Below are 13,122 nucleotides of genomic sequence, written 5' to 3' on the forward strand. Positions count from 1 at the left end.
AGGTACTCAAAGCAGCTAACAAAGAAAATTCATTTTCTAAAATTAATCTTCTAGCTTCCAAAGGGAAATTGCCTATTAAATGGATGGCTCCAGAGTCAATCAATTTTCGACGTTTTACCTCAGCTAGTGACGTGTGGATGTTTGGTGAGTTTTTTTTTTTTTTTTTTTTTTTTTTTTTTTTAATTAACTTTGCTGTATTATGCAAAATAAAGCTAGCATCATGTCTTCAGAATGAGCATCTCTTTTGTCAGATGCTGCAGTGTCCTCTGTGATCAGTGTGGTCTCTGTCACTGTCCCTGCTCTTCTCTGCCTTCCCCAGAGGGAACAGCTGCCTGCTTTCCTCTTCCTGTTTTCTCTCTCATGCTCTCCTACTGCTCCCAACATGTACGTTCTTCTGGCTCTGCGAGGCACAGCTGGCCCAGAGCGTCTGTACTGAGGCCTCCTGTCTCCAGGCTTGGGAGCAGGCCGTTCTTCTCCTGTGGCTTGGCCTTTAAACACACTCCTTCCCTCTTGTTCTCTGGTCTGCCTACAAGCTTTCTGTGACTGTGAAGAGACTGACTCTTCTCACCACCTCCAGAACCCCCTTTCCTGATGTTCTTTCCGCCTGGAATGCCTGATTCTTACACCCTCTTCTCCAGCTGGACCCTGTCTAACTTAAAATGTCCACCTTTTCAGGAAGCTACTCGTAGCAGGTGTCTCTCTGTGCTCTGCGTTTCCTTTTGTCCCTGATACTCACCTGTGGCTCTTGTGGGTAGTCTTGAGTGAAATTATCTCTGGAGGAGAAATATAATTAAGTTTATTTAACTTTTTCTGTAAGTAAAATTAACTTCACAGATTGAAAATAAGCATTCTTAATTTTTCTTCTGCCTGAATGCTGTTGGTTTTAATATATTTAGGTCTATGGCAGCGTTAGCAAGGCTCAGGGTCCAGTCAGTGCAGGTGCAAGATGGACTTGGGTGTGCAGACCTCAAGGCTAGATGCTCACCTTCTCAGGGACTCTGCTTCACCATTTCTGTGCACTTAGCATTTTTGGAATATGTTAAGATTTTAGAGTTGGCATTCATCAGAACATTTTTTAATGCAGCTGTACTTTCTGTTTTCATGTGGGCTTTGTCAGTTTGAGTTGTATTGTTACTTTTAGTGTATGATTGTTTATAAAAGTTCTTTTGGTAAGAATAAAATCTAAACAGTAAGACAAGATCACATAGATACACTGGTAGTGTTTTCCCATTTTGTCATATAAAATAGTATTGTTTACTGTTTGTTTGGTTGGTTTTTCAAGTATGTAGCACTGGCTGTGCTAGAACTTGCTGATACTACTGTCCTGGTTCCCACTGAGGAACAGCTCAGTAGCAGCATGTTATTTTTGTCAGGGACTCTTTAGAACTTTTGATTCTGTGAATTAAATTTGGGGCCAATATCAGAATCTGATTCCAGTGAACACAGAATATTGCTTGCCTCCTTAGAGGTCAGCTTTACTCTGCCCAGTCTGAACCCTCTTCCCAAAGCATTGTTTGTAAACCTGTGCTTGAAGATAGGTGAGATGTAAAACAGTCATAACTTACTGGCTGAGACAAAGGGAAGGGTCCTTACAAGCGCCCTATCCAGAAGGTACAAGACGTCAGGAGGGCTAGAAGGATGCTAAGAAAAGACCTGCACCCCACCTCCTGTGTTATTTCTCTGTCTCATGCCCCCAGTGTTCCTGTCAGTGCTGTTAGGTTTGTTCATTTGTTTGGGGAATAAGATGGTGATGGACAGATCCTTGATTCCCAGTGTTACAGAGTGGGTGCACTTTCTAAGGTCCAGCTGTGCCTTTAGATGGAGGTGATGTTGTGTAAACAAGATGATAATGACCCATATGCATCTTGGTGAGGAATCCAAGCTTTCTTCAGCTCAAGGCTTAAATGACAGGATTTTTTTGTTACGCCTTAGTGACTCATTAAAATCAGCATGGTTGTAAGTTGGTGGGGCTGGCCTATAAAATTCACTGGGGATTTGTTTTTTGTTTTCTGTGGGGATTTTTGTTTGTTTGTTTGTTTTAGGGTTTTTGTTTGTTTTGTTTTTGCACTGGTTAAACCAGTAGCTAGTGGACTACTTGGTAAATGAGACTTTTCAGAAATAGTTCGCTGGGAAAGTTGTGGCTCTTCTGTTCTTCCTGCCATAGGAACTAGCTCTGCTGTTCTCCTGTGTTTGGGTGCTGAGCTCACTGCACTTTCTCCTTCCCACTCCACAGGTGTGTGTATGTGGGAGATACTGATGCACGGCGTGAAGCCTTTTCAAGGCGTGAAGAACAATGATGTGATCGGGCGAATTGAAAATGGGGAAAGATTACCAATGCCTCCAAATTGTCCTCCCACCCTCTACAGCCTTATGACGAAGTGCTGGGCCTATGACCCCAGCAGGCGGCCCAGGTTTACTGAACTTAAAGCTCAGCTCAGGTAGGAGTGGGGTGGTGGGGCCTGGGGTGGGGCCCGGTTTGCTACTTCTCCTCCTCTGCACTCATAGCTCTGAGATGGTTGTCAGCATGTCTAAGTTGGAACTGCTTCTTCAGGACACAGATACTTTGGGATTTGATTTGTGTCTCTCGTTACTTTACCAGAGCTGTTAGTGAATCAGATTATCAATTCTTACTGAAGCTGATTGTGATTCAGTTTTTCCCCTAGCTTCTGACTTAGCATGGCTTCATCAAGCCTGTCATTATTTTGACCCAGCTTGCATCTCCAATTTCATCTCTCACAACCCCTTCCTGGCACTTTGTGCACCATGCATATGCCTGTTTTATAATTCTCCTGCTGTAGCTCATGACCTTTTCACGTGCTGTATTCTTGGTCTCCCTTTGCTACTTGATGAGCTCCTGTTCAGTCTTCAGAATCTAGCTGAAATGTTTCCTCCTCCAATAAACCTCCCTCATCAACCCATCTCCCAGAGAGAGAGAGAGAGAGAGAGAGAGAGAGAGAGAGAGAGAGAGAGAGAGAGAGAGAGAGAGAGAGAGAGCCCTTCCTTTGGTACCTTGAAGAACAGCTTCTGTGTATTTAAAATGTCTATTGTTTGTTCAGGAATTTTGTGCCAGGTGCTAGTAGCCACCAGGTCTCTAGGAGCTTCCAGTCCCTTGAAAGCTCACACGGAAACCAGATTTGTGCTTTACCTCAAAGAAGCATCTGCAGACTACCTGGCAGCTTATCTTGTCCCTAGCATGACTTCCCTGATAGTTGTCCTAATCACTTCTGTAGCTTGGTGCTGGGGTGAGGACTGAGTACCAAGTGACTGAAAGAGAGCTGTGGTAAGGCTGTGGTATGATATAATCTGCAGCATGTGCAGCTTGGCCACACACGTGCCACTTTGGCTCAGTATATTCTCACCTCTTATGTTTAGGGGACTTCCCTGAGTTTGGGTTCTTTGTTCACTTGCTGAATTTTTTCAAAAACATCTCCAGCTGTCACAGGCCAGAATATTCATCTAATTACCCTCTCTGCCACTGCTGTAGGCCTTCAAGAGTTCAGTCTTAGAGGAAGGCTCCTTGAGGAAGTGTGTGAAAGAGGTCAGACCCCAGAGGAGAAGTGGGCAGTTTATACAGTGAGCAGTGACTGCTAAGCACATTTGTGTCCTCGTCCTGGAACACTTAATAGTCCCACTGAAGAGATAGAAGAGATAGTGGCAGCTGTGCTCACTTAATGCAGTGAGGTTCCATTTCGCTACCACCTACTGTCTTGGTCACCTCAGCTCACAGCCCTGGGTGTGGTTCCCCACTCTGGGACAGCTCTACACTGCCTTTCTGTGTTTTCTCCCACTTAACCCGAGGCTCACTTTTGTTGTCTGTGTTGTTGCTGTTACGACTGCTCTGCTCAGCAGTTGTGTTTGTTTGGCTAGTTGTTTTTTATTCAATTGCTCTTTGATCTTGACAGATCTGGCCTTCTTTGCAGACTTTACCAGCCTGATGTTCTTGCCTCCTGACTACCTACTATCTCCTTTCCTTATAGACATGGTATTCCGTGTCCTGTTCTTGGACTGGCCAGTTCCCCGCCCCACCTCCTGTGTGCTGTCTGTACGATTCCCCACTGTCTGGCCATGAGTACACGGGCACTGCCTCTCCCTCCCTCCATAGCTCTCAGCTTGCCCTGCTCCTCACAAGTCTCAGATTCCCACTGTAAGTTGCTACAGGGTATCGTACCGACAAGAAGCAGTGCGTGCCTTCTCCGTGCCCTCCACTTCTTCTCATCTGTCTAGCACTAACTGGTTTGGTATGACTTGCTAGGAAAGTAACTCTGCTGCAGCGGAAGCACCTTTCACTGGCTTCTTGTGCCCTTTGTGTCCCCCAGAAGGTGAAAGGATAACTTTAGGGCCTGAGAATATCTTGACCCTGTCCTCACTCCAAGGTCACATTTTCCATACACGTGAAATATCTCCTCTACCAACAGAACTCTCTTTTTTTCTTGGCTCTGGCCCTGGCCCTTCTGTGACTCTGTAGCCTGTTCTTCAAGTCTGCATAGCTTTCTTGGGTTAGCCATGCTCCAGCCAGCTGCACCTGCACTGCTCAGATGCTGGGCATGGGGCACAGATGACGGAGCGCTTTCCTGCCCTCGAGGAGCTCACAGTCTAGTATGTCTCCTTCCTACTAGACTGAGGCTCCTTGAGGACAGGGATCGTCATACTCACCTCCCTCCAGGAGCACAGTGCACACATGCTTCTGCTGTAGCCGTGGCTATCTTGTACAGAGTGAACGCATCTACAGTGGAGCTGGACTTAACCTTTAGAACATTTGTAGTATGGCCTACATAGAACATTTGTAGTGTGTACTTTATTATACAGCTTATTGCTTGGGTTTTCCATGAGTGGTGTGCCACAATAATTAAATGAGTTCTCTTGTTGAGGTTAGCTTCATTTTTATTACACCCAAAGCTTTACTAAGAAGCAGGTAGGCCTTCGCCACCAAGAAATGTTTCCCAAATCTAGCCTCTTGACTACCCTTTGAGCAGAGTAATAACTGCAACACCCATAACTGACCTGTGCACCCACTGTGACTGAGAGCTAGTAAAGGGCACCTGCAGGTGCATGTTAGCCCAAGGCTTAGCAAGGTTTCTTAGGGTCCCTGAGATCCAAGGAAACCATCCTCTTTGTTTCCTTTTCCATGGAGATGCAGAATGAGATAAGCTGTTGGCATTTCTATAAGGTATGGCAGTATTTTAACATGGTCAGTAAAGTTTCTCATATGCCCCCAGCATTTTGTTGTCTTGTGACTCGAAGATATAATGTGCATTAAACATTTGTATTGGAAAATCCTTCTTGTGCCAAGAAACCATAATAAATAGCATTTGGAGCTTCACTCAAAATGAGCATTTCCTAGCAGTGACATGGTGGAATAAAGTGTCTATGCCACATAATAAAGAGCATCTGTGGGTGCGCTTGACTCATAGCCAGTTCCTCGAGCTCTTTGTACATAATGAGAGCAATAGACAAGCAAAACTACCAGTCTAGCTTTGTGCCATCGCTGACTAGACTGGGAACTAGTGTCCAAAGATCTGCAGTCTAGAGCAGTACCAGAGCGGCCCTTCCCTTCCCTACCACCGTCCTAGCAGTGCCTGCTTTACGTGTTCCGGATATCGGTGGGCGTATAATGTTTATAGGTGGCTTTTGCTTGAATGTTACATGTGTGGACATCTGGTGTTCCAGTAGTACTGTCCCCTCCCCATGTCACTGATGTTTTTGAATGGTGAATGCCCTAGTTATTCTTAATTTGCCCATGTTGATGGTGGAAGTTGGGATGCTTTTCAGTTTGGGGCTGAGAGGCTAAGCTCACACACACAGCAGTATTTGAACAGGAGGCTGTGTTGTTAGTTGTATATGCTCACAAGTTTGGAGCTGTACATGTGCTCCCCACAGGTTGACACTGACAGTTTTCAAAGCGAACATACCACCTACATTGCTCCCAGCAGTAGCAGAACTTGAGGTGCGGTGACAGTAGTTTTTCTTCAGCTTTTATTCTGTTTTTTAACCTTTGGAAACTGTCACCTGTTTCTTAGTAATCCCTGTTCACACAAAGAGAATGTAAGTGGTGTGTAAAACCATTTACCAGGACCTCTGTGTTGTAAAAAGCCAGTGTCCACTGAGTAAGGTAGCATGTGCTTTGAGCTGCTGCTGTCATTGAGCTCTTCAAAAAGAGCATATGTGTTGATATCAAGGGTCACAACATCAAACACTGACAGTTATTGAGCACTTTGTGTTACTTCAATATTGTGCCATAATCCAAATTGCTGCCCTTCCTTAGGGAGTCAGCATTGTCCCATGAAGGCGGGGTTTAAATGAGTCCACATGACCCAAGATATGTGATTAACAGGTATTTATTAGGGAAGCATTTACGCAATTAATAGTAAATAACCGCCATACTCTTCCTGCTCCTGAAGATGCAGTAGGAGTTCCAACTACCGCCCACGAGAGCAAGCCAACCCCTCTTGTTCCTCATAAAGGGTCTGAAGCCACACCTCCCAGGATGCAGCCACCACTGCTAGTCTACTGGCGAAACAAGATACCACTATAGTCCGAGATGGTTTATATACTAAAAGATTAAAGCTGTAATTAGGCTGGACAATGGTGGCTTATGTCTTTAATCCCAGTACTCAGGAGTCAGAAGCAGGCAGATCTCTTGAGTCTGATGCCAGCCTGGTCTATAGAGTGAGTTCCAGGACAGCCAGGACTTTACAGAGAAATCCTGTCTCAATCTCCCCACTCCCTCCCCAAAAAAAGAGGACACTAAAACTAAAAATCTGTAGCTAGGCACTTGACCTGAGCAAAGGCTACAACTAGGAGGCCGTCGAGGCCATTTGTGTAAACTCCTGCTACCTTGATATCACACGGCTAGCGGGTGCTAAGGTGCTGTCTTTTTCAGACCAGAGAGCACTCAGTTGAGGTTGAGGTTAAAGGAAGGCAGATGTAGCTGAGCTCATGCTCTTGCACAGTGAGTATTAGAAGGCATGGCATAGGAGCCTGGTGGTGGTGGTGCACCCCTTTAATTCCAGCACTGGAGAAGCAGAGGCAGGTTCAAAGCCAGCCTGGTGTATAGAGTAAGTTCCAGGACAGGGACCAAAGCTACAGGGAAGCCCTGTCTCAGCATGGCAGCATTGCCCACTTCAGGGTATTTGCTGTGGGCTGTGTGTTTTCTTGGCAGTTTAAAAGTACTGTATTTCTACATTCTCTTTCTCCAGCCCCAGTCATCTTAGACAACAAAGTGGAGTCTACAGAAGTGACTTCGTGCCAGCTGGGAACCTACTCTAAACGAGGGCTGTATCCAGAGCTTGATCCCAGCTTGAGGCTACTGGGGATTGGGTTGTGATTACAACATAGAGTTGGGCTTTGGAGTCTGTGTAGCTTTGTGTTGTGAGGCTCTGTGCTCAGCTTTATCGGCTCTGACCTTTTGAAGAATGTTTTTGGTATGGACTACAACTTAGCCTGGTGGCTGCAGGCAAAAAGTGCTTACTTCCATATTGTGTCTTGGTGTCATACCCACAAGACACCTCAGGAATTCTCAGTGAACTTCACTTGGCCTTTGAGACTGCTATGCTAGCTAGTTAGTAGGGGTGGGGAGTTGTAACTGTAAAGGGTGAGGTTAAGCTTTGACAAATCACTTAGTTTTCTTGTAGGAGCAGGATCACAGGTAATATCCCATACTGTTTATTTGTTTTGTTTAAGATGAGATGAGACAGTGTATCAAAACCTTACATGTTCAGGTGTGGGCACATGCTGTGAGCCTGATAGGCAACACTAACAGCAAAGTTTTTTCAGATCCAAAATGAAGAGATACAGTGCCCTTTTTTATAGTATGCTGGGATTTAATTTTAAGACAAGTCTTTCTTGCTACTGGTATAACTATACACAATATAATAAAGCAGTGTTCTAGCCCTTTATGGTCCTCCACTAGTCCCTCATGGCAAGCTTTGAATCTAGTGCTTGTGTAGACATAATGGTAGAAGGTGCTGTGCATTTTTTAAATAATTTGAAAGACTTCATGCCTATAGGTTCTTCCTCAATACCATCATCGGTGGGACAGTTACTATCCAAAAGAAAAGTCTGTTGTTTCTTTCCCATTGAATCCTTCTTCTTATCTCCTCAGTTGCCTGCAGCATCTTCAGCCAAACAGATTTATGAGGAATTTCATGCATAAATTATATATCTTACCTAATTCCTTCTTTGCCTCCATTGGGTCTGCCACACCTAAATAGTCACAGTGTTTCTCTTCCTGGTTATTTGCCCTTAGTGTGGCTGTGTGTGTGGTCTGAGAACACTGAGACTTGAATTTCATAGCATCTACTTCTGAGTACTTCCATAGCTCCAGGCCACAGGTTCTCACCTTCCTAAGGGTGTGACCCTTTAATACAGTTCCTCCTGTTGTAGGGACCTCTCCACACCATACAATTATTTTATTGTTACTTCATAACTAATTTTGCTGCTGCTAGGATTCGTAATGTGAATATCTGATATGCATGATTTTCTGATGTGCCATCCCCAAAATGTTCATGACCCACAGGTTGAGAACCACTACTCCAGACTGTCACAGGTACTGCTTACTTGGATTACACAGTCATCTAAAGAATGGACACTCCTTGAGGCTTAGGAGTCATGTGACTTGTCTTAGCCTACACATTTCCCAAAGGGCAGAATCAAAGTTCACCCTGCTTCACCCTCCAAAAACCCTGTTTTCTTACCTCATCCATAGTGCACCCGCCTATCCTCAAATTTCTTCATCTCTTCTGTATTTATCTCTGCCCTGAGCACTGCTCACTGCCCATCCAGTTTGCAGCAGGAGACCTCTGGCCTAATGGAGTAGTATCTCAGCTGTGACTTGCTTTTTTGCTGTCTGCCACTTGAACCCCAATGGACCTCAGTGAAGTTATCAAACTGCTTTCCTGTGACTCCCATGGTTCCTTTCCATTTTCTTTCCCTCACAGTCTTTAGTTTGTCTTGATACCATGTACTGAATTTTTTCTCAGGAGTTAGTGTTTTTAGATACTGTGCCTCTTCCTCTCTGGAAAGTGAAGTGCTGGGGTCTTTTCTAGGTGATTTCTTCTATACTTGAGCTTGCCAGCCGGGTAGAGAAATTAAATTAGATGGAGAGATGGACAAGTACAGGAATGTAGGAATAGGAAAGGAAAAGTCAAGCATGCAATTCTAGCACATTGGGGTGGAGGCAGGAAGGTTGCAAGTTTGAGGTCTGCCTGGTCTACATGGTGAGAACCTGTAAGGGGCTGTGGAAGGAGAAGAAAGTCCTGAAGTCTGACCAGAGCAGAGGGAGTCTCTGTGGCCGAGTAGATAAGGCCCTGTGAAGCCACCTCCTCTTTCACTCTCCTCTCCCAAGTCTGTGTTAACTTCCAGTGTCTACTCACTCTGGGGATTGTCTATGTGAAGTTAGCAATCAGATTCAATCACAGCACTCGGGAGGCAGAGGCAGAGGCAGAGGCAAGCAGATCTCCATGAGTTGGAGACCAGCCAGGGCTACACAGAGAGACCCTGTCTTGGAAAACCAAAAGGGAAAAAGAAAATGCAGTGGCTGGCTTACCATCACCTTAGTCCATTATGCTCTGTTATTCATCTGTATGTGTGTATGTATTTGTGGGTGTGCATGCGTGTGCGCGCGTGTAATACGTCACTAGCCCCATATTTTATGGGTTCTTTATTCACTCTTTCCCATCCTGCGTTGTTTTTTAAAACACATTTTTCTAGGTCAGGCAGAGTACCTCAGCCAGTGTAGGAACTTTCCATGGAATTTGCCATGCAAGCTGGAGACCTGAACTCAATCCTGGAGTCCATGTAGAGGTGGAAGGAGTAGATGGTAAGGTACTTGTATGAATGTGAGGGCCAGGATTTGGAACTCCAGACCCAAATAAGTATTGGTAGCCTCAGTAACTGATACATAAGAGGGAGAGACGATCCCCAGAACAAGCACGCTGACTATTTGAACCAATAAGCTCTAGTTTCAAGAAACCCTGCCACACTAGGTAAGGAACCATTGAGGAATCTGGCCTCTGCATGCATTCCAGTACACACATACACTGCATATACACATATATGCCAAAAAGATGTAGGTAGGGATGTGTGTGTGTCTGTGTGATTTTCATGTTTATTCTAGATGAATTATGTTATGGACATTATGACTAACAGGCTGTAGAAATTCTGTGTTCAATTACATTCCTCTTATGGATGCTTAGATTATATTAGAACACATTACCTTGGCTGTTCTTACATTACCAAGTGAGAACATTACAGGTCAGGTCTCTTCCTCTTTCAGCCCCTACTGGACTGTTTGGAGTTCCTGTGTACATAGATAGTTCTAGGGTCTGTCAGAGATACTGCCAGAATTTCTACTCAGAAGCCGAGCGTGATTTTCCAACTTTTTTCTTTCTGATATATATTCCCCCGGCATTTTCAATCAGCTGTTTGTTCCAAATTCAGCCCTCTGGTTCTTCAAGCTGGAAGGATCCAGATCCACTTGCTAACTGACATGAAAAGCGAGGTTCTACTCAGCTGCTTGTGACTGCTGACTGTTCTGAGCCACCACATGCTTTTTTCTTCCACCCAGAGTTCCAGTGCAATAATCTCGGTCCTTGAAAAGCTTTCAGACACACCTGAAACCAGGAGGACACTGTGCCAAATAAGTTATTAACAGGAGTGGTTTTCTTTAAAAATAATTAATAATAATAAGGCTAGAGAGGTGGCTCAGCAGCTGAGAGCACTGTCTTCTCTTTCAGAAGACCTAAGTTCAATTTTCAGCACCCACATAACTTTGTGTAACTGTAATTCCAATTAATCTGACATCCTCTTTTAGCCACCACAGGTACATGCATGGTAAAACATGCAGACAAAATGCCCATACACATAAAATAATAATAAAAACAAAAGTTGGGAAAAAACAGTCTTGAGGAGGTTAATACAGCAAGTGAATAGCAGTGCCTGTTTCCCAAAGTTGAAGTTCCGGCATCAGGGAAGAGACGGTTACCAGGTGCCAGTACTGCTGGAGCAGTCTGTCTGCTCTCACAAGCCCAGTGCAAGCTATAGACTTGTTTCCTGCAAGGACACCCCCGGTTTGTGCAAAGGTCAAACCCATTCCTTTGTGGTGAGGCGATGTAAGAGATCATGTTTCAGAACTGCTGTTCCCGTGAACTTGCCAGAGCAAGCCCTTGCTTCCCTCTAACCCTTCCCTTTGGACTTACTGCTTCTCTTTCTCTCTGGGTATTTTCCAGACCCACTTAAATAATTACAGACTCAGACTGAGTTTGTATTCAAAGCAAATGTTGTGATCTCAACTTTTTGTTTTGGTGGTTAGAGTTCAATTCATTTTTTTTTTTTTTTTTAAAAATCTTTCCCCATATTAAATAAAGCAAAGTGTTTCTTATCTTAAAAATAAATATTTTGTAATTGACGAAGAGTTTTTACCACAATAACCCATGGCAACCCATTGGGTAGGTACTGCAGGGGTGGCACATGTGAGGCCTTGGGCTCTATCCCCAGCTCCATAAAAGGGTAAAAGGGAAGGGTAAAAGTTCTTCTTTTCTGGTGCCTTTAAGTCGGGAGTTATGAAACATCCTCAGCTAGAGAGTTGACTTGTCCTGGAAACAAGGGCCCAGCAGACCACTTCCTTGTGGTTGCTCCGTTCAGTTGCTCCAGAAAGTGAAGTTAGAAGATTCCTTTACTTGCCGGTCATTGGATTTGGGAAGGCCAGAGAAGAAAGTCAGCACAGTTCCTATAATCCCTGTAGCCTTGACAATGAGTTGCCTGCTTTGGTGACTATTTTCTTCTCAAGTGAGGAAAACAAGAAATAAATTTAATATTAAATAAAATTCTCATTTCCCTTTTCAGGATTCTTTTTCTAGCTGTGGTTCACAAATAGGCAGGCATAATCCTCAAGTTTCCTAAGCGACAAGTCTCAGCTTTTCTTGTTCCATCCATTTGCAAATTAACAACTTGTAAACCTCTATCCAGGAAAAACCATGGGCTCATTGCCCGTGTACATTAGGCAGCTAAAAGCTTTCCAGTGGAATATTGTGAGTTTGGGAAAATATGCTACAGTTTGACCTCCATGACCCTACACGTCCTCCTTTGCTGCCTTGACTCTGAGCAGCTGCAGAGAGTGACTCTGTAGGGCCCCATCTGTGCCCTAGCCACCCAATGTCAAACAGATCTTTAGGGTTTATTTATATTCCTGGCTTCTCTGAACAACAAGTTATGGATTCTCAGGAGCATTTGACATGCTATTTCTGGTATGAGAGTGAATGCTGAGATGCAAGGAACAGCTTCTCAGTGATTTGTGCACTATTTGAGACAGAAGTCTGGCATGCTCGATCACACATTGGAGCCTCACTAGTGTGCAGATGCTCTTTAGTTGCCCAGGAGGGCTTAACCCATGCTGGACCACACAGAAAACTCTCACTGTATGGTTAAGTGCTGAAAGGAATATTCAGGCAGTACCTTGAAGGTGGTCAGAGAAAGGAGTAGTAGCTGTAGGCAGAAGGGGGAGGCTGAGAGCACCCATCTGTGTGAGGTCTCAGCAGATGGGGTTGACAGTAGGTCAGGTAATCTATTTCATGAAGCATGTAACCTAGAAGGCCATGGGAACTTCCCATTGCTTGAAAGAAAGGTCCCACTTAGCTTTCTTGCTGCATACCTATGTTTTAGTTTGGCTCAAGAAGCAGAAGAAAAGACTTTAATTTTTGTTTGTTTGTTTGGTTTGTTTTGTTTTGTTAAATTTTTTGCTTTGATTCTGTTGGGCTTGTTGGGCTTTTCAGGTTTCTTTAAGCTGTAATGTGTCAGATCTTGTGTCTGGTGTTGGTGAAAGAGAGCTTACCAGAATATGCTCCTCTCTGGTTTCAAACTGGGCCCCCATCAAGTAGTCCTCCTCTAGGAAAGTGGTGTCCACCAGCTGTGACACAGGTCTCCACTCATCTCTACTCATACCCTCCCTTAGCCTTGGGGAGGCTGCCACCTGAACTGCCCATGTTCCCACCGGGGAACTCATGGCTCAGTGAAGCTGTACTAGCTTTTGCCGAGGTCATGCGTTCTTAGTGCAGCAGTGCACGCAAAGATGCGTGTCAGTGGCTGTGGAGCAGGCCTGTTAACATTCACTGCCAGCTTAGAGAGAGA

At 44.6% G+C, this 13,122-nt stretch overlaps 1 protein-coding gene across 1 annotated transcript in view; it reads left to right on the plus strand.

The window, feature by feature from the left end:
- Window positions 1-13,122, plus strand: part of Ptk2 (protein tyrosine kinase 2) — a 140,955-nt gene that overhangs the window by 92,112 nt on the left and 35,721 nt on the right. The window contains 2 exon segments of the mRNA XM_051202695.1: window positions 55-144; window positions 2,234-2,438. Of these exon segments, the coding sequence (XP_051058652.1) occupies window positions 55-144; window positions 2,234-2,438 (295 nt within the window).

This window comes from Phodopus roborovskii, unplaced genomic scaffold (genome assembly GCF_943737965.1).
Source record: "Phodopus roborovskii unplaced genomic scaffold, PHOROB, whole genome shotgun sequence".
Taxonomy (NCBI): Eukaryota; Metazoa; Chordata; class Mammalia; order Rodentia; family Cricetidae; genus Phodopus; species Phodopus roborovskii.